At 46.9% G+C, this 20,056-nt stretch overlaps 1 protein-coding gene and 1 non-coding gene across 3 annotated transcripts; both read left to right on the forward strand.

The window, feature by feature from the left end:
- Positions 1-1,913: 1,913 nt before the first annotated feature.
- On the forward strand, positions 1,914-11,980 carry Psmd4 (proteasome 26S subunit ubiquitin receptor, non-ATPase 4). Of its 2 annotated transcripts, none has more exons than XM_021158389.3 (10): positions 1,914-2,056; positions 7,953-8,093; positions 8,773-8,887; positions 9,381-9,467; positions 9,682-9,750; positions 9,910-10,125; positions 10,649-10,766; positions 10,906-11,037; positions 11,124-11,188; positions 11,683-11,980. In XM_021158389.3, exons 1-10 carry the CDS (start codon positions 2,031-2,033, stop codon positions 11,851-11,853), a joined length of 1,140 nt encoding a protein of 379 aa, XP_021014048.1. In that variant the 5' UTR covers positions 1,914-2,030; the 3' UTR covers positions 11,854-11,980. The 2 variants fall into 2 exon arrangements, with proteins under 2 accessions (XP_021014048.1, XP_021014049.1); XM_021158390.3 differs by having other exon boundaries at positions 10,649-10,757.
- Positions 11,981-17,877: 5,897 nt separating this feature from the next.
- Positions 17,878-17,986, forward strand: LOC115030837 (U6 spliceosomal RNA). Its single transcript, XR_003836397.1, has one exon. It is a non-coding gene; the product is annotated as a U6 spliceosomal RNA (small nuclear RNA).
- The last annotated feature ends 2,070 nt before the right edge of the window (positions 17,987-20,056 follow it).

Raw genomic sequence — 20,056 nt, forward strand, 5'->3', positions numbered from 1 at the left:
AGTCAGAGCCTATTCTGTTAAGTGGTTTACTAGGATAATAAAGACAGTCTTAGCCAAATACAGTTTACCATTAGAAAAGTTAGGGAATCCCACGGAAACAGGTTTTTTCTTTAGCCCTAAGAACTCATTGAACATAGATAATTTTTCTGCCTCAGGCCACCCCCTTTTTTTATTTTTGTTTTGTTAACTAATGGGAGGAAATGTGGCCTCCCTTCCCCCAGCCTGGAACCTGCCTGCTCAAGGGTGGAGCTACCGGCTCATTCGTCCTGCCACGCCTACTGTTGGAACCTGCCTTTGCTGCCTGGAGGCACACACGTGTTCGTCCTGCTACTGGACCCTGAGTTACTTGGCGGGAAGTTGGGTTCCCTCCCCCTTCCTTTATAACTGAGTGTCTGGAAATAGTAAAATTGAGCTTTGATCAAGATGTTGTCTTAGCTCCATTGTTTCTTCCGCCCCGTCTAGATTCCTCTCTTTTCAGCGAACTGCCATTCTCAGTTGAACCGTTCGTGCTGTGGACTGCGGGCAGGCCGCAACACCTTTTTATTTTTGAGACTTCTCTCACTAAATTTCCAAAATGACCGTGAATTTGTAATCATTCCATTATATAGGTGGGATCACAGGCAAGTGCCAACAGGTCTTCTTTTCTTTGACCCCCAGAAAAGGTCTTATTGCGTATAACCCTGGCTGCCCTGGAACTCATTATATAGATCAGGCTGGTCTAAAACCCACAGATGCCTGCCTCTGCCTCCCAGGGGTTGGTGTTAAAGGTTAATTAACAAACCAAAATAACTTTCTGGCTATCCTTTGTTCCTTGGGTGATTACATGGTGTTTACTACGGGCTGGAGAAATGACTCAGTGCTTACCAGTGCTCACTGTTCTTCCTAGAGGACCAGAGTTCGGTTCCCAGCACTCAAGACAGGCAGCTCACAGCTGCCTGGAACTCCAGTTCCAGATTTGATATTCTTTTCCAGCCTCTGCAGGGCCTGAATACACAAACACTTAAATTAAAAAAAAAAAAAGGGCTGGTGAGATGGCTCAGTGGGTAAGAGCACCCGACTGCTCTTCCGAAGGTCCAGAGTTCAAATCCCAGCAACCACATGGTGGCTCACAACCATCCGTAACAAGATCTGGCGCCCTCTTCTGGAGTGTCTGAAGACAGCTACAGTGTACTTACATATAATAAGTAAATAAATCTTTAAAAAACAAACAAACAAAAAAAAACAAAACAAAAAAAAAAGTTGGGTTTTTTTGTTTGTTTGTTTATTAATTGGTCAAAACTTTTCTGGATTCCTTCATCCTGTCAGACTCAATACTGGAGTTAGGAATTGCATAATTTTTATTTATTTATTTATTTTGTAGGCAGTAGATAGGTAAATCAAATTTGAGGATACAAGTGTTTGTAGCAGTTGCATAAACAGTGCAATGGAAAACAGGGAGTTAAAATGTGTTTAACGATGCTGACACACTTTTTAAGTGATTATGCTTGAACTGACATATCCACAGTAGTGTATGCACACATGAGTGTCATGTGTTCGAGGCAGTCTCACTATGTAGCTATGTTGCCCACGTTGGCCTGGAAATTGCAGTTTAGATCTTAGCATGAGTGTGCTCCTTGTAAACAGCACTGGGAGGTGAAGCAATAGAGTTTATTAGCCTGAGCTCCACAGCGAATTGCTGTCATCCTTTTTCAAACCGTAACAACAAAAACAAATCAAAAACCCAAATATGCAAAAGAAAGAGAGCAGAAGAGGGGGTAAATCACAGCTCTCCTGCCTCACACTGGAGTGTTGCTGCCTGGCGAGTGCAGAGAGCTTACAGCTGTTCCGGAAGCGGCTGCGAAGGTAGCCAACTCTATTGGATAAATAACCTTTCCATTTCTGTGGTGCCTACAAGTCCCAGAACACACCGCGGGGCGCGGAGGCGGGGCAGCATGAAGACTGAGTTCTTTGATTGGTGATGAGCACCAGGCCAATCGGAGGTGCTGTTGTTTGTCAGTCCCGGAGCCGGTCCGCAGAGGGAAGGAGGCAAGATGGTGTTGGAGAGCACTATGGTTTGGTGAGGAGCTTCGGACGTGGCTGGGGGGCGCGTCTGGGTTGTTGGTGCGCGTGGCGCCGAAACCCGAGGGCCTGGGGTGGGGACAGGGTCGCCGGGCGAGATGTGGCTTCGGGGCCCGCGGGAGACTGGCAGACGACTCCCTGAGTCATCCCGGCCCAGGAACGCAGGCCCGGGAACTCCGGTTCCCGTCCCTGAATTTCAGGTCTCCCATAAAGCAGAGGCCAACTGCCCCCTCCTCTCGCCTCCACGTTTTCCTTTTCTCTGTACTTTATCGCATGTAAACCTCACAACCGTATTCATGGAAAATAGTCCTTGTCTCATAATGAGTCGGAAGGGCTTTAGGGGATCCGCTGTAGTCACACAGCAAATTAAGTGGTCGTGATAAGCAGGATGAACTAGGTCTTACCAGGTTTATACTTGGGATGAGTACCTGTTAAGAGTTAGATTAGAAACTGAGGACAAGAAAAATAAATAGAAAGCTGAGAACATATTTTTTTTCTGGGCTACAAGAGGACTTTGTTTTTGTGTTTTCTGGGAATTGAATCCAGAGCATTGTGAGCGCTGGGAACATGCTCTACCAATGAGCTTCACCACACACCTGGATTGCATTTATTATTTGTCATCATTATTGTTTTAGATGGAGCTTTGACACTGTAGCTCAGACTGGCTTTGAAGTCTTTATTTGAGAAGATGCACAGGCTGGCCTTGAACTTGGAATGAGTATGTAGGATTATAAACTTGAGTCACTAGGCCCATGTTTTCATTTGGAGATTGGCTAGCACTGCCACCTAAATGCAGGATGGCTTAAGCTTGGTTTCCTGGACTTGGCGGGTGAGGCAGGGAGTTTTCATGATCAGGACTCCCTAGCAAGGTTCTCTCTCAAAATAAGACAACCAGGATGCCCAGTTAAATTTGAATTTCAAGCAAATCATGAGTGATTTTTAGTATGAAAGGGAATTTTAGGTGCAACCCAAATATTGCTCTTACAAGTTACTTGTTGGGGCCAGGTGTGGTGGCACACACCTGTAATCCCAGTACTTGGGCAGCAGAGGCAGGTGATCTCTTAGGGGTTGAGGCCAGCCTGGTCTACAGAGCAAGTTCTAGGACATGCAGAGAAGCCCTGTCTCAAAAGGTGGCAAAATAAAACCAAAACAACAACAAAATAGTTACTTGTTGAGGGTGGCGAGATGGTTGGGTGGGTAAGAGCACAGAGGTTGGTTCCAAGCACCGATGTTTGCTGCTGCCTTCTTGACAGGACCAGAAGATCAGTGACTTTGATCTCTGTAGGTGCGCACGCGCACAGCTAAAAACAATAAATATAAATCTCGAAAGTTACTCATTATTCACCTGAAATTAAAATTTAACTTTTAAGTCCTATATTTTTGTTTTCTAAGTTTGTTTTCACTTCCAGGATAGAGTATGTTAAAATAGAAGATGGATTTAGAATCCAAACAGTTCTCTGGCTCTCACTTACATTTTGCATATTGTTGGAGAATTGTAGTAACTTCTCTGTGTCTCAAAGTACAAGTAGGTAAGCCATATGTGATGGTGCTCTGTAAAGTATAGAGCTCTGTAGCGGCATGGTGTTTGGGGAGTCCTCAGAATTTAAGAGCTGTAAAGAGACATGTTGAGGAGAGGTCATTACAAAGTTGCTGAAGTAAGATCCCCGTGTTTGGGAAATAGACCAGAGTGAACCTTAACATAGATTGTTGTTATAAGGTGGGAGGAGTCACTGTAGAAAGAAATGACTGAAGAGCTTGAACTCTGTTCTGTACCCCAGTGAGAAGATTCTGAGGGTGATGACCTTTGTACAGACTGACACTGATTTAAGAATATTGATCTGGCCAGATGTGGTACACACCTGTTGAGAACACTGGATGGTTGAGACAGAAGGATCATGAGTTCAAGGCCAACTTGGAATGCATATTGAGATCCTGTTTCAAAAAAAAAAAAAAGCCAGCCATGGTGGTGCACGCCTTTAATCCCAGCACTCAAGATGCAGAGGCAGGCCTGGTCTACAGAGTGAGTTCCAGGACAGCCAGAGCTATACAGAGAAACCCTGCCTCGAAAAAACCAAAAACAACAACAAAAAACAAAAAAATTAGATAGATAGGACCTGAAACCTTAGCCGTCAGTGTAATTGCCACAGAATGAGACCCTCCTGTTTTCTTTTTGGTTTTTCGAGGCAGGGTTTCTCTGTGTAGCCCTGGCTGTCCTGGCACTCACTTTGTAGACCAGGTTGGCCTCGAACTCAGAAATCCGCCTGCCTCTGCCTCCCGAGTGCTGGGATCAAAGGCGTGCGCCACCACGCCCGGCTCCTGTTTTCTATCTATGAGGTGTCCTGGGTTTCCAGGCAACAGAGTTTTCTGTAGGGGCCTATTCTAAAATGCAAGTGTTTTGACTTTAGTTTTAATCTGCTGAGCCGGATTCTCTTGTTAGTTTTTTATGCATGGCATTGCATTTGGCCAGTAGGTAGGGAGTTCTAGAACTCGAGAACTCTGTGATTGTTATAAATAGATGTCAGCTAGCTTCTGATGTGCTGGTCCCTACCTGTAATCACAGCACTGAAGAGGTCGACTCAGGAAGATCAGTTCAGTGTGGTCTTCAGAAAGCTGTCTCTTTTCTTTTCTTTCTTTTTTTTCTTTTTTGGTTTTTTGGTCTTTCTTTCTTTCTTTCTTTCTTTCTTTCTTTCTTTCTTTCTTTCTTTCTTTCTTTCTTTCTTTCTTTCTTTCTTTCTTTCTTTCTTTCTTTCTTTTTTCTCGAGACAGGGTTTCTCTGTATAGCCCTGGCTGTCCTGGAACTCACTCGGTAGACTAGGCTGGCCTTGAACTCAGAAATCCGCCTGCCTCTACCTCCCAAGTGCTGGGATTAAAGGTGTGCACCACCACGCCCAGCTTAGAAAGCTGTTTCTAAGGGAGACTGAGTTTGAGGGCGAGGTTGGGAGGAGACAGAGTGACAGGATCTCAGTTTGTTGCCCTTAAATCCTGGTTTCAAGAAATCCTCTTTTGACTTCCCAAGTAGCTGAGCCACAGGTATGCCCTGTTGCCTGTCCTGTGTTGATGGATTAATTGATTTTGCAATATTGAGGATCAAGCCCAGGGCCTTGTTCAGGTTAGAAGCGCCCCAGCACAGGACTTCATCCCAGCAGTATTCAATGTTAAAATTATGATGTCATGAAAAGCTTGGGAAATACCTTAAGGTCAAGTGTTTCTGATTGGGGGATCCCATGGTGCTGAGGGAAAGCAAGTAACATTACCCCATTCATACCAAGCTGGAAACAGGGAAAGCTGGCCAGTGTGGTGTTTTGTTTGAAACAGGATCTTGCTATGTAGCCCTGCCAGGAATTTCCTGTAATCCTCCTGCCTCTGGAATAGGAGGATTAACATTGACAGTGTGGCTTTTTAAGGAACACATGCATAGGAGGTAAGGCACCTGTGGTCTTTCCACCAGTAACCACTCTCCTTCCCCAGTGATGGCGAGGACAGCACAGCTTCAGTGCTCATTGTCAGTTCCCTTTCCCTCCTACCCCCCACCCCCTTCGCCTTTCCTATTCTGACTGCTTTCCCCATCTTTATTTATTCGTTAGCCTTGCGTACAGTCCTTACACTTAGTAGCTGTTCCATCCAAACTGTGCTTGAAGCCTCTGGTTTTATATATGGACCTGCAGCTTTATTTGAAGTCTGAGAGGCTGCCACACCCTCCTGGAAGAGAAGTTGGATTTGTTTCAGGAAAGCAGAGCAGAGACACGGCCGGTGGACCAGCTGCATCTTGACATAGTTTGTTTACAGATGTGTGTTTGGGTCACCACTAAACCACTCTCTTGGAATGCTTCCTGTTTTGCTGTATGATCAAATCTCGGATATCATACATGTAATCTGTGTTCACCTTTGTAAGCGTTAGGTACTATGCTCAGTACTTTATATGCATGTAATTCTCAAGGCAACTCCGTGTAGAGAGTACAAGAAAAACGACACAGAATGTGGCGAGATAGCTCAGCTGGTAAAAGCGCTTGCCTTGTAAGTCTGATGACCTGTTCAGTTTCTGGAACCGTGGCAGGAGAGACCCAGTTCCCAAAAGCTGTCCTCTGACTTCTTTTTTTTTTTTTTGGGTTTTTCGAGACAGGGTTTCTCTGTGTAGCCCTGGCTGTCCTGGCACTCACTTTGTAGACCAGGCTGGCCTCGAACTCAGAAATCCGCCTGCCTCTGCCTCCCGAGTGCTGGGACTAAAGGCGTGCGCCACCACGCCCGGCTGTCCTCTGACTTCTATATGCAAGTGGCGGCAACATGTGCCCATATTTGTTCTGAGTTCCCAAGTGTAATAGAATAAAAAAGTGACCTTAGCCGGGCGTGGTGGCGCAGGCCTTTAATCCCAGCACTCGGGAGGCAGAGGCAGGCGGATTTCTGAGTTCGAGGCCAGCCTGGTCTACAAAGTGAGTTCCAGGACAGCCAGGGCTATACAGAGAAACCCTGTCTTGAAAAACCGGAAAAAAAAAAAAAAAAAGTGACCTTAGAGAAACATTCAATTTTCTTAGAATTAAAAACTTAACCAGGGGCTGGAGAGTGATGTTCAATGGTTGCTCTTACAGAGGGCACGGCTCTAATTCCCAGCATCTACGTGTTGTTTCAAATTGTCTGTAACTTCAGTCCCAGGGAATCCAACACCGTCTTCCGTAGGCAGTAGGTGAGCACATGGCACCATACATACAAGCAGACAGAACAGCCATACACACAAATGGATAGATTTAAAAGTAGGTGCAGACTCAGGAGGCAGAGGCAGGCAGATTTCTGAGTTCGAGGCCAACCTGGTCTACAGGGTGAGTTCCAGGACAGCCAGCGCTACACAGAGAAACCCTGTCTCGAAAAAACAAACAAAAAAAGTAGGTGCAGAATGGGAACCTGAGCTTGGGCCTCAGCTGATTGACATCCTGCTGCCTGATAATCCTGTTTCTGCTTTTTGAGTACATTACCCTTCCTTACTATTTTTTGATTCTATTTATTACCGGATAAAACTTTATAAGGTGGAAAGAAGTTACCTCTGAGCTAGATTTTCTTTGGAGTAGAATAAAGTGTCTTGTTTTGGGCACTGCTCCCTTTCCTTAGCACAAGTAGTGCCACTGGCTGCAAGAACTCTCCTAGACCTCAAGGGTCACCAAGAGTTGGTCTTCAACCAGGGATGTGGCTCAATGGTAGATGGTAGGTTGTGTGACCAAAAAAGGTGGGAAACCGAGAAGCTGGAGTTTATGTTTCATATTATGTAGAGTTTGGTTGGGGTTGGTTTTGTTGTTGTTGTTTTCTTTGAGATAGGGTCTCACATAGCTCAGGCTGGCCTCAAACTTACAATGTAGTTGAGGCTGTCCATGAATTCCAGATCCTCCTAGCTATATACATGGAGTTCCAGTATTACAGCTGTATGCTGCCTCACCTGTTTAAGATGGAAAGAATTCCTGGCTGGAGAGATGGCTCAGCAGTTAGAAACACTGACTGCTTTTTCAGAGGCTCTGAGTTCAATTCCCAGCAACCACATGGTTGGCTCACAACCATCTGTAATGGGATCTGATGCCCTCTTCTGGTGTGTCTGAAGAGAGCAATAGTGTACTCACATATATAAAATAAATCTTTTTTTTGTTTTTTGGTTTTTTTTTCGAGACAGAGTTTCTCTGTTTAGCCCTGGCTGTCCTGGAATTCATTCTGTAGACCAGGCTGGCCTTGGAACTCAGAAGTCCTTCCGTCTCTGCCTCCCAAGTATTGGGATTAAAGGTGTGCGCCACCACTGTGTTCCAAGAAGCCTGAGAGCCACCGCTGTACCACATGTGTTTGGCAGGAGGTGTAGAAGGGGTCCTCCATTATAGAGGATGTTTCAGGGCATCCTCCAGTGTCCTTTTCTCCTTATCTGACAGTGTGGACAACAGTGAGTACATGCGGAACGGAGACTTCCTTCCCACCCGACTGCAGGCCCAGCAGGATGCCGTCAACATTGTATGTCACTCAAAGACCCGAAGCAACCCTGAGAATAACGTGGGCCTGATCACACTGGCCAAGTACGTGGGACACAGTGGGGCTGTGAAGGTGGGTGGTGCTCCCATGTTGGGTTGCAGGTGACTGCCCTTTGGTTGGTAGCACAGGCTATGCTCATCCAGTCCTGTGTTCCATCTCCTTCAGGAGTAGGACCGCTTGCTGTGCTGGGGGAAGATGTCTTGATTTTGACTTTTTTTTTCACACCGGGTTTTCATGTAGTCCTGGCTAACTTCAAACTTGATATGTACCTTTGTTTTTTTAAGACTTAACTTTGTATTTTATGTATATAAATGTTTTGCCTACATGTATTATGTTTATGCACCATGGTCATGCATAATGCCCACAGAGGTCAGAAAAGGGGTTCACATCCTCTGGGACTGGAGTTAGAGCTGATTGTGAGCTGCCACGTGAGTGCTGGGTGAGTGCTCTTAACCACTGAACCATGTCTTCAGAAAAAAAGATTAAAGTTGCTTTTAAGGTCTCTAAACAAAAGATGGCACACACCTTTAGTCTCAGCACTCGGGAGGCAGAGACAATTGGATTTCTGAGTTTGAGGCTAGCCTGGTCTACATAGTGAATTTCAGGACAGCCAGAAGAGAGAAACCCTGTCTCTGAGGGAAAAAAGAAAGGAGACGATGAATGGGCATGGTTAGGAGGCACTTGTGTGGTCTGAACTCACTAAAATTCTTTGCTCACATCTAGTGACTGTGAGGTGCTGACCACACTCACCCCGGACACTGGCCGCATCCTCTCCAAGCTCCACACTGTCCAACCCAAAGGCAAGATCACCTTCTGCACTGGCATCCGCGTGGCCCATGTGAGTCCTGTTGGCTCCCTGCTGTCAGGGTCTATGATCCTTTCTCTCCAGAGCTGTGATCTAGTGCTGAATAGAGCAAGACGAGAGGACCTGGACCAGTGTTTCTCAGCCTTCAGTACAGTTCCTTGTGCTGTGATGACTCCCAGCCATAAAATTGTTTCGGTGCTACTCATAACTACAATTTTGCCTATTATTATGAATTATAAGGTTAATTTCTAATATGCTACCCTGTGAAACGGTCATCCAACCCCCTCCAAGGTGGGAACCGCTGATCTAGAGGGAGCTTACTCAGTATAGAAAGGATGGGGCAGGATGAGTGTGAGACTTGGTCTTACACTCTGGTCCACTGGAGGCACAACAGAAAGAAAAGGCATGTATCGAGTGAGCATTATGGTAGACTTGAGGTTCGTAGGTACTGTAAGGAGCAGGAAACGCAGACTGACTCAGGGACATGTGCTGCTGGGATTCATGGGAATTTCTTTTCCCTTCCAAGTTGGCTCTGAAGCACCGGCAGGGCAAGAATCACAAGATGCGCATCATCGCCTTTGTCGGTAGCCCTGTGGAGGACAACGAGAAGGATGTGAGTCCACAGTCAGCCTGCCAGGCAGAGCCTCCATTTGGAAGTGTCGTGAAGTACTTAGAACTGGGCAGAGGTGTTAGCATGTCGTCTGGGGAGGGTGGATGTGTGATGTCGGTGCTGGGGGCGCCTTTGGTAGGGTGCTGAGTTTCTGTGAGGCAGATCCAGTCCTCACCACAGAGCACCACTTTCCTGATCTCTCTCCCTTTCTTCATAGCTGGTGAAACTAGCTAAACGCCTTAAGAAAGAAAAAGTGAATGTTGACATCATCAATTTTGGGGAAGAGGTAAGTCAGGGTTGCAGGGCATAGGATTGATCCCATGTTATGAACACGGCCATCCTTTCCCAGAGTTGAGCTCTCTCGGGGACTCTGGAGATGGCTGCAGCCGTAGACTGAGAAGCAGTAAGTGAAGGAGGTGTCTGTCTTGTGCTCTCTACTCTGCAGGAGGTGAACACAGAGAAGCTGACAGCCTTTGTGAACACACTGAATGGCAAGGATGGAACTGGATCCCATCTAGTGACAGTGCCTCCTGGACCTAGCTTGGCTGATGCTCTCATCAGTTCTCCTATTCTGGCTGGTGAAGGCGGTGCCATGCTGGGTCTTGGTGCCAGTGACTTTGAGTTTGGAGTAGATCCCAGTGCTGATCCTGAATTGGCCCTGGTAAGCAAATGTTGACCCTGGGGTTCTGTTCTCTGTACAGATCCCCAGCTGATGGGACGAGACAGTCCTGAGCACTTCCATACCTCTGTTCTCTAAGGCCCTTTTCACTTCCTTGAAGGGCACTAATGCAAGACTCTAGTGTCTTCATTTTTCCCAATTAAACCCAGGCTCTGCCTTGCTTCTTCCATTTTCCCCTTAGGGCTTGTCAGTGTTACAGCTTCTTCCCCATGCGGCAAGCCAGAGGCGGTGCCACCCTATGCAGGACGCCACAGCATCGACTGTGGTGGTCCCCAGGACTTGATCTTGTCTTGCTTTTTTTTTTTCCTAAGGTGTATTTATTCATTATATGTAAGTATGCTGTAGCTCTCTTCAGACATCCCAGAAGAGGGCATCAGATCTCATTACAGAAGGTTTTGAGCTACCATGTAGTTGCTGGGATTTGAATTCAGGACCTTCAGAAGAGCAGCCAGCCCTCTTAACTGCTGAGCCATCTCTCTAGCCCCCTTGTCTTGCTCTTTACCAGGCCCTTCGTGTCTCTATGGAAGAGCAGCGGCAGCGGCAGGAGGAGGAGGCACGGCGGGCCGCTGCGGCCTCTGCAGCTGAGGCTGGAATTGCTACACCTGGGACTGAAGGTGAAAGAGGTGGATTCTGAACTCCTGGGCCTGAGGGTGCTAGCCATTTCAAGCTGTAGTGGGGAGGGCTGGGCTGGGCTTGGGGAGCAGTGTGGCCAGCCCTGTGGAATGTCTACTAGGTCTACCCTGGCCTTCTGTCCTTGCCCAGACTCGGATGACGCCCTACTGAAGATGACCATCAGCCAGCAGGAGTTTGGCCGTCCTGGGCTTCCAGACCTAAGCAGCATGACTGAGGAAGAGCAGATCGCCTACGCCATGCAGATGTCCCTGCAGGGAACAGGTGGGCCATGGCTTGGGTGGCAGGGCCTGAGCAGAGTGTGGGGTGAGGAGCTAGCACTGAGCGGACTGCTGCTCTCCTTTCCTCAGAGTTTAGCCAAGAATCAGCTGACATGGATGCCAGTTCAGCCATGGACACATCTGATCCAGTCAAGGTGAGGGCCAGCAGTGAGGCTCTGACCCAGCCAGGTCTGACATCCCCCTGCATTCAGATCTTTATCCTTTTGGGGCCAGGGCCTTTCCTCCCTGGCATTTCCTAAGAAAGGTCTTGGTGCAACAGAAGGAAACACTTAGAGGTGTTTTTATTTCCATTGTCCTGGAATTTTCTAGTGGGAGTGGCCTGTCATCTCCATCCCTAACAGTTCTGTGGGGCTCCTCCCAAGAGGGTCTGGGGGAAAGGAGTGCTGGTTCCTCCCCTCCCCCCCAAGAAAGCTGCTGTGGTAGTGTCTGGTTTCCTCTCTGAGCTCCGGTTAGCAGAGGTCTCCGGCTTCTGTGCTGCCAGGAACGCTCACCATTCATGGACATGGGTCTTGTTGGCTTGCCCCTCTCCTTCCTTAGCTGCACACAGGAGTGGGCAGCAGCATGTTGCTGTCCCTTACACTGTGTGCCCCCATCACTGCACTCCGATGCTCCGTGTGCCTTTTTTCAGGAGGAGGATGACTATGACGTCATGCAGGACCCGGAGTTCCTTCAGAGCGTCCTAGAGAACCTTCCAGGTGTGGATCCCAACAATGCAGCCATTCGAAGTGTCATGGGGGCTCTGGCCTCCCAGGCCACCAAGGATGGCAAGAATGACAAGAAAGAGGAAGAGAAGAAGTGAGACCGGAGGGAAGGGTAGCTGTGTCTGCCCAGGGGACTGTAAAGATGGGGTTGGATAGAGGCTTAGATGTGCTCTGCTGCCTTTACGATGGAATAAAGCTTGGCAAGTTTTCCCCTTTTGCTTCAAATAGTGATAGCTTTGCACACAGTGGAGGAGTGGGCCTGAAGGAATGTCCTCACCTTCTGCTCTGCATCTCCATCCCTGACAGTTCCTTGGGCTTTTTCTTTTTCATTAAGAGAAGCTTTATACCGGACAGTGGTGGCACACGCCTTTGATCCCAGCACTTGGGAGGCAGAGACAGGCAGGTTTCTGAGTTTGAGGCCAGCCTGGTCTACAGAGTGAGTTCCAGGACAGCCAGGGCTACACAGAGAAACCCTGTCTTGGGGGGGGAGGGGGGGGGAAGAGAGAAGCTTTGCTGAGGACCCACTCTTAAATCCTAAGGCCACTGAGATGAATCAAGGACAGCACCAGGGTCACGGTCTAGGGACAAGAACAGTCCATGTCTGATTCAAAGAATTATGTATGTATGTGTGTGTGTGTGTGTATGTATTTTTGAGACAGGGTCTCACTATGTAGCCTAGGCTGATCTATATTATGTATACTAAATTGACCTCAAACTTACAAAGACCCATTAGCCTCTGCCTCCGTATTGCTGGGAGTATGAACCACCATGCTGGCTCAAAAGAGAATTATGAGGGATCTGGCAAGATGGCTCAGTGGAAAAAGGCACTTGTCATGAAAAATCCTAAGAATTTTTTAGAAATTTTTGTGGTGGTACACTCCTTTAATCCCAGCACTTGGGAGGTAGAGGCAGGTGGGTCTCTGTGTGGGTCAAGGCAAGCTTGGTCTACAGAGCAAGTTCAGTACAGCCAGGGTTATACAGAGAAACCCTGTCTTGAACATTAAAAAAAATTACAAGTATTTTATATAGGTCTGCATGTATGTATGTCTGTGTTTTATGTGTATGTCTGGCATCCACAGAGGCCAGAAGATGGCACTGGATCCCCAGAACTGGAGTTAGAGACAGTTGTGAGCTGCCGCGTGAGTGCTGAGACTCAAACCTAGATCGTCTGGAAGAGCAGCCAGCTGAGCTCTTTCCGGTCTGTAGTGATAAGAATTTGATTCCCAGAGTCCACACAAAGCTGTAAGGAGGAGATGCCAGACTTGTCCTCTGGTCTCCACTTTAAATGCCATGGTGCACATGTGTCCCCTACCCCAGGCATAAATAGAATATCAAGTAAAAGTGAACCGTGAACAGTTACTAGAGGACAGGTGAAAAATAGACTCTGGTGACCTCCAAGTAGGTTCCTGAGTTGTTCCACAGTAGTTCTCTGAAAAAGTAAGGAAGAAACGGGTGTGTGCAGGCAGATGGAGACACCTTTAAGACCTGGGCAGCTCTTGGGCTGGTGTTTGGAGTGGCCCAGGACACCAAGGACATTATTATATAGACCTAGTTTCCTATGGAGACACAAAAGGTGAGTTATGGAATAGAATGCAGATTGCACACTACTTTCTCTTGAATTTTTGAGACGTGGTCTGTGTACCCCAGGTTGGTCTCACACTAGTGATGAGTCCCCTGCCTCAGCCGCCCCAGTGCTGGGACTGCATCACTGCCACATACGGTTTCCTTTGTCTCATGAAAGTATGACTAGTGCCTGACAGACAGGAAGCATGGAACCTGTATTTGCCCCAACTACAACAAAACAAGCACATGACGCTGCTTAGGCAGGAGCCGGAGGTCTCCAGCACCTTGTGCACCGGGCGAGCTAGTCTTTACTTCTCTCTCTGGCTTTTCTTCAGATGCTTGCAGTCTAGTCCAAGCTAAGCTATGTGTAAAACTCAGGGCAGTCCTGCAATAGCCTCCCAAGAACTAGGACTATGAGCTGGGTCCCCGGCATCAGTATTTATGTGTGTCACTTCTCTTCTATTTTTGTTTGTGAGCCTGCCCTTGAGCCATCACTGCAGCCCCCTCCCCCCATTGTCCTGCTATGTAACTCTGGAACTCACTATGTAGACTAGCTGAACTCAAATTCAGAGATCTGCTTGCCTCTGCCTCTCAAGTGCTGGGATTAGAAGGCGTGCATCGCTGTGCCTGACTTTATGTCTGCCTTTCTCAACTCAGAAAACAGTAGCCTGGCTTGCGTGGGTTTGCTTGTGGGTGGGGTGGCTGTGTCTATACAGTAACACAAACTTAAATGTTAAGAGAATTTATGAGACTATGCTCTCTCTCCCTACCTTGTGAGTTTTAGGGATTGAATTTAGGTTGTCACAGTATTAAGTTCTTTTGCCCACTGAGTCATCTTGCTGAGCCTTTTATTTAATAGTTTGTTTTTATGGCAGTGGGTGCTTTGCTGCATGTCTGTTTCACATTTGTGTGTCTGATGCCTGTGGAAGCCAGAAGAGGGCACCGGATTCCCTGAGACTGAGACGGTTGTGGGGTACCATGTGGGTTCTGGGAACTGAACCCAGGTTCTCTATAAGAACAGTCAGTGCTCTTAACCACTTAGCCATTTCTGCAGCCCAAAGGGTTTTTTGTTTTTTTTTTTTTTTGAAGTGGTATGTATATGTTTGACCAGCATGTAAGTGCACCATTTGCTTGCCTGATGCCATGGCAGCCAGAGAAGACAGCAGATTCCCTAGAACTGGCATTCCATGTGGTCCTAGCAATACTGGGAGGAGCCAAACCCAGGTTCTCTGCCGAAGTGGTTAAGTGTTCTTAACCACCGCTGCCACCTTCTACCTCTTACCAGCCCCGTGTTCTGAACCCGTTTTCTCACGCATGTCTTAAATAGTACCTACTATTATACTAGGTATTAGACTATTAAAATTCCATGTTAGAATTGTTTGATTGCTCTGTATGTTTGTGTGTGTGCATGTTCACATTCACACGCCCACATAGGCTTATATGGTGACTAGGGTGGACCCTTCCTCAATCCCTTCTCCCTTTATCTTTTTTTTTTTTTTTTAAGATTTATTTATTTATTATATGTAAGTACACTGTAGCTGTCTTCAGACACTCCAGAAGAGGGCTCCAGATCTCATTATGGATGGTTGTGAGCCACCATGTGGTTGCTGGGATTTGAACTCAGAACCTCTGGAAGAGCAGTCAGTGCTCTTAACCGCTGAGCCATCTCTCCAGTTCCCCCTTCTCCCCTTATCTTTTGAGATGAGTGTATCTCATGGGATCTGGCCCTTGCCGGTTTGTAGACTGGCTGGTCAGTAGCTGCAGAGGTGCTCTTGTCTCACCAGTGGGATTACAGGCGTGATGCCCTATCTTGCTTTAACATGGATGTTAGGGTCAAACTCAGGTCCTCATGCTTATGTGACAAGCACTTCGACAACCTGACTCCTGCTAGAGCATCTCGTGCTGGGCTGTGTCTCCAGCCGTGCTTGGTTCATTTCCAGACGGGTCACATTTATGCAGAACAGGCTGGCCTCCAGCTTAAAGGAATATTGCCTGTGCCTCTAACAAGTGCTGGATTAATGATCTTTCCATATAATAGGAAATGCTTATTAAGGGAGGACCTCTAGGAAAACACAGATTAAGCCATAAAACCAGCATCAAGTTCAGTGCAAGTTTTGGAATCGTGTGTGTGTGTTCATGCATCCGTGCGTGCGTGCATGTGTGTATGGCAGTGGTGCAAATGTGGATGGAGCTCAGTAGTGATGTGTGTGTTGGTTTCCTCCTACCTGTGGGTCCCAGGAAAGGAGCCCAGGAGGTTGTACTTGTTGGCAGGTGCCTTTACCAGCTGAGTCATTTCAACCCTGCCCTGCAAAGATTAATTCTTTTCTGAGTTTAGTCACTTTATAGCTGGATTGTTTGTTTGAGATTGGGTCTCTGTGGATCTGGCTGGCCTTGAACTCTTTTAACCTTCCAAGTGTATGAGTCATCTGACTCTTGAAATCCCAAAAGTAACCTTTTTATGTACCTAGGAGCTATGAGAGAGACATAACCTCAGCCTTTTGAGACAGGGTTTCACTGTGTGTGGTCTTGGCTATCTGGTAATTCTGTAGACTAGCCTGGCCTTGAACTCACAGAGACATCAGGTCAGGGTAATGAGGCAGGGTTTGATGGTCCAAAAATTCATGTCATAAAGTCAGGGCAAGGAACTTACAAAGCCCTACTCGTCGTTGACCATCTATAGTATAGATTCTGTTAGCTGGGATCAGGAAGACATTTTGTTTAGTAATCACCGGTAAGGTGCTATGTTCCTATAAATAACTGTACTGTACTCAAATGTTCCTGTAAGCAACCCTGATGAGATTCACTGAGCACAACATAAACGGAAAAAAGGGAGAAAAGGCATGAGTAAGATGGAGCTTAATTGGGAAGAAGAAATGGATAATATAGTGTGTACAAAAACATAGTGATCCTGGGGGCGGGGGCTGGAAGAAGGGGTGCAGCGATCGATTGGGATGTGAGGTGAACGCAAAAGTGAAAGATCAGCTGACAGGAAGAATCTGGCGCTGTGAGATGATATGGCAACAGCAAAGAGGGTGAAGGGAAGCTTACTGATAGAAGACAGCAGGAAATGAGGACTGGCCAGATGGTTGTGCAGGCAGCATGGGTGTCAGCAACAGCTGTGCCATGCATCTGTTCTGTGTCAGCTGCTACCCACCAATAGGATGGTGGGAGGAACTCTAGGACTGAGTTTAGGAAAGGTAAACACTTTGGGAGGAATAGTGGTACACATCTTTAATTCCAGAACTTGGAGGCAGAAATGGTTGAATCTCTGAGTTTGTGGCCAGCCTGGTCTACAGAGCCAGTTCCAGAGTAGCCAGGACTACACAGAGATACCCTGTCCTGAAAAAAACAAAAGACAAAACAATCAACCAAAGTATACACTGCCACAGTGCTGCAATGAATGGCGGGGGTGGAGCCAGAGATGCACCGAAGTGCAGCTCCCAACTGGAACTCTCCAATAAAATGCCACTCCCAAAGCCCTTAGAAGGAGGCCCCCTAGCCAGAGCACATGCCTTTGATCCTGGCACCTGTGTGGGTAGAGAGAATTGAACCTGGATCCTCTGCAAGAACATCAAGTGCTCTAACCAACTGAGCCATCTCCAGCCTTTTGGTGACTTCCTTTCCCGTCACATGGCAACAGTCGACAATAAATCACAGGAGTCTGGTTGTTTTGTCTTTTGTTAGCATCGTCGCACCTGCCTTATAGCAGGGAAGCTCCTAGTACACCGTGTTTAAGCTCTGGACAGAAATAGATGCCACAAATAGTATCAGGGTCCAGATGATACGCTGCAAATGCCTAGATAACTTACTAGTCAGCATGCATGCATTTTAGGGAGAAGAATTTCATCCAATTTAGAGCTAATAGGCCAGGTGCCCTGGGGCTTGCCTTTAATCTCAGCACACAGGAGGCAGTGGCAGTGGATTTCGATTAGTCTAAGGACAGTCTGGTCTACACAGACCCTGCTTCAAAAAGAAAAGAAAGGGGTGGGGGAGAGGGAGTAAGCTCGACCACGTGCGTACAGTCATTGGATCTGCAGTAGGAAAGGATTCTCTGAATATGAGAAGGTTGTTCTCGAAGTGAGTTGGAGGCTGGAGCTACCAGGGGATGACTCTGTAGCCATTCAACAAATGGTGGAAATGTACTTTGGTCTCTAAGCTCATATGATATATGAACATTAATCCATAATAGCTCATAAACATAAGAAGATAACCAAAGCCTAGAGAAAAAAAAAAAGAAAACTTTCTGACTTTACATGGGACACAGTGCAAGTCTGTGATCCCAGCACCCAGTGTCTTGAGTTCTGAGATACATAGTGAGATCCTGTCTTGAAAACTAAAACAATAATAAAATAACATAGCATCTTTGTGTTGGCCAGGTGTGGTGGTGCCTCCAAGTGGGAGGCAGAAGCAGGCAGGTTTCTGTAAGTTTGAGGCCAGCCTGATCAATACAGAGTTCTAGGTCCGTAAGGGGTACATACATAGTGAGACTCTGTCGCAAAAATAAAAATAAATCCAAACCTTTGAGCTTCTTGGATAAACCTTAAAAACATTTTTGTCTGGTGCTCGCTTCGGCAGCACATATACTAAAATTGGAACACAATACAGAGTAGATTAGCATGGCCCCTGCGCAAGGATGACACGCAAATTCGTGAAGCGTTCCATATTTTTATTTGCAAAACACATGAAACTGAAGAAGAATGAAGACCGGGCTGGTGAGATGGCTCAGTGGTTAAGAGCACTGATTGCTCTTCTAAAGGTCCAGAGTTCAAATCCCAGCAACCACATGGTGGCTCACAACCATCCGTAACGAGATCTGGCGTCCTCTTCTGGAGTGTCTGAAGACAGCTACAGTGTACTTACATATAATGAATAAATAAATCTTTAAAAAAAAAAAAAAAAGAAGAACGAAGACCAAAATGTGGACACTTTGCCCCTTCTTAGAATTGGGCACAAAACACCCATGGTAGGAGTTACAGAGACAAAGTTTGGAGCTGAGACAAAAGGATGGACCATCTAGAGACTGCCATATCTGGGGATCCATCCCATAATCAGCCTCCAAACGATGACACCATTGCATACACTAGCAAGATTTTGCTGAAAGGACCCTGATATAGCTGTCTCTTGTGAGACTATGCCGGGACCTAGCAAACACATAAGTGGATGCTCACAGTCAGCTATTGGATGGATCACAGGGCCCCCAATGGAGGAGCTAGAGAAAGTACCCAAGGAGCTAAAGGGATCTGCAACCCTATAGGTGCAACATTATGAACTAATCAGTACTGCCCCCCACCCCCCACCCCAGCTCTTGACTCCAGCTGCATATGTATCAAAAGATGGCCTAATCGGCCAACACTGGAAAGAGAGGCCTATTGGACATGCAAACTTTATATGCCCCAGTACAGGGAACGCCAGGGCCAAAAAGTGGGAGTGGGGGGGGGAGGGTATGGGGGACTTTTGGGATAGCATTGGAAATGTAATTGAGGAAAATACCTAATAAAAATATTTTTAAAAAAACACATTTGTATGTACACTAAAGAAGTCAGACAAAGGCTGGAGAGTGGAGAGATGGCTCAGTGTTTAAGAGTTCTTCCAGAGTTCAAATCCCACCAACCACATGGTGGCTCACAAACACCTATAATGGGATCTGATGCCCTCATCTGTCATGCAGGCTTACATGCAAATAGAGCATCATATGTATGTATAAATCCAACAAAACAAAACATACATGAGATCTGAGCTAGGTCCCCTGTATGTACCTTATGGCATGATGTACTTTGGTGTTCTGGTAGGACTCCCAACAGTGGGAGTGAGCATGTCTCTGACTCTTTTGCCTGCTCCTGGAATCCTTTGCCTCCTACTGAGTTGTTACATGCAGGCTTCATGAAGATTTATGCCTAGTCTTATTGTATCTTGTTAGGCCACATTCAGTGGATATCCCTGGAAGGCCTGCTCTTTTTTAAAAGGAAGCAGAGATCTGGGTGAGAGGGGAGGAAAGGGGGGAAATTGCAACTGGGTGTAGTAAACGAGAGAAGAATAAAAGAAACAAAGGTCTGAAGTGGAAACTTAAGGGCTCTTTGGAAAGTAGGTTGGATGGTGTTTTTGCTGGGGCAAGCACATGAGGAAACATTTCATCAAAGCAGACACAGGTGAAAGGCTAAGGCAGACTGGTGAAGGAACATTTCGCTGAAGCAGGAGAGAGGATGTTCTGCTAAAGCAGGCACGTGAACAGACACATGGTGAAGGATTCTTTGCTAATGACACGCATGTATTGGTCCACCTTACATTGCATAGTTGAGCTGTATTTGCCAGGAAGCCATAGAGAGAAATGTAGGGCAATGGGCTATGCACAGACAGCCTGGTCTCCAGTTGAGCTGAGGTCTTGAACTCCGGTGGGACTGGATGGGTGGTAATTTCCACCTCTACATGGGATGGAAGGCGTTCCCTCATGTCTCCTGGACCCCTGGCTTCTGTCGAAGTTACTGCTCCCACAGCCCCCATAGGAGAGGTGTGTGACTATCAGTCATGTAGACAATGTCCCAAGCTTCTGGCCTTCTGGCTAGACTCCTCCCCACAGTTACCTAGCAACTGCAAGATAACACAGCCCACTATAAGAGGGGCTATTTGGCTCCTCCTCGATCTCTTAAGCTTTTACTTTCTTACTCTCTAGTTCTTTTTCTCTCTTTCCCTCCCCCCCCCCCTCCACATGGCCATGGCCAGTCTCTCTCTCCCTCTTTTACC

Source organism: Mus caroli, unplaced genomic scaffold, assembly GCF_978045245.1.
Source record: "Mus caroli unplaced genomic scaffold, Mus_caroli_1 scaffold_3, whole genome shotgun sequence".
NCBI lineage: Eukaryota > Metazoa > Chordata > Mammalia > Rodentia > Muridae > Mus > Mus caroli.

Coding starts and splice junctions, on each gene's coding strand:
- Psmd4 (XM_021158389.3), top strand. CDS start 2,031: ATGGTGTTGGAGAGCACTATGGTTTG. Junction 2,057..7,952: donor TTGGAGAGCACTATGGTTTG/GTGAGGAGCTTC, acceptor CTTATCTGACAG/TGTGGACAACAGTGAGTACA. Junction 8,094..8,772: donor GGCCTGATCACACTGGCCAA/GTACGTGGGACA, acceptor GCTCACATCTAG/TGACTGTGAGGTGCTGACCA.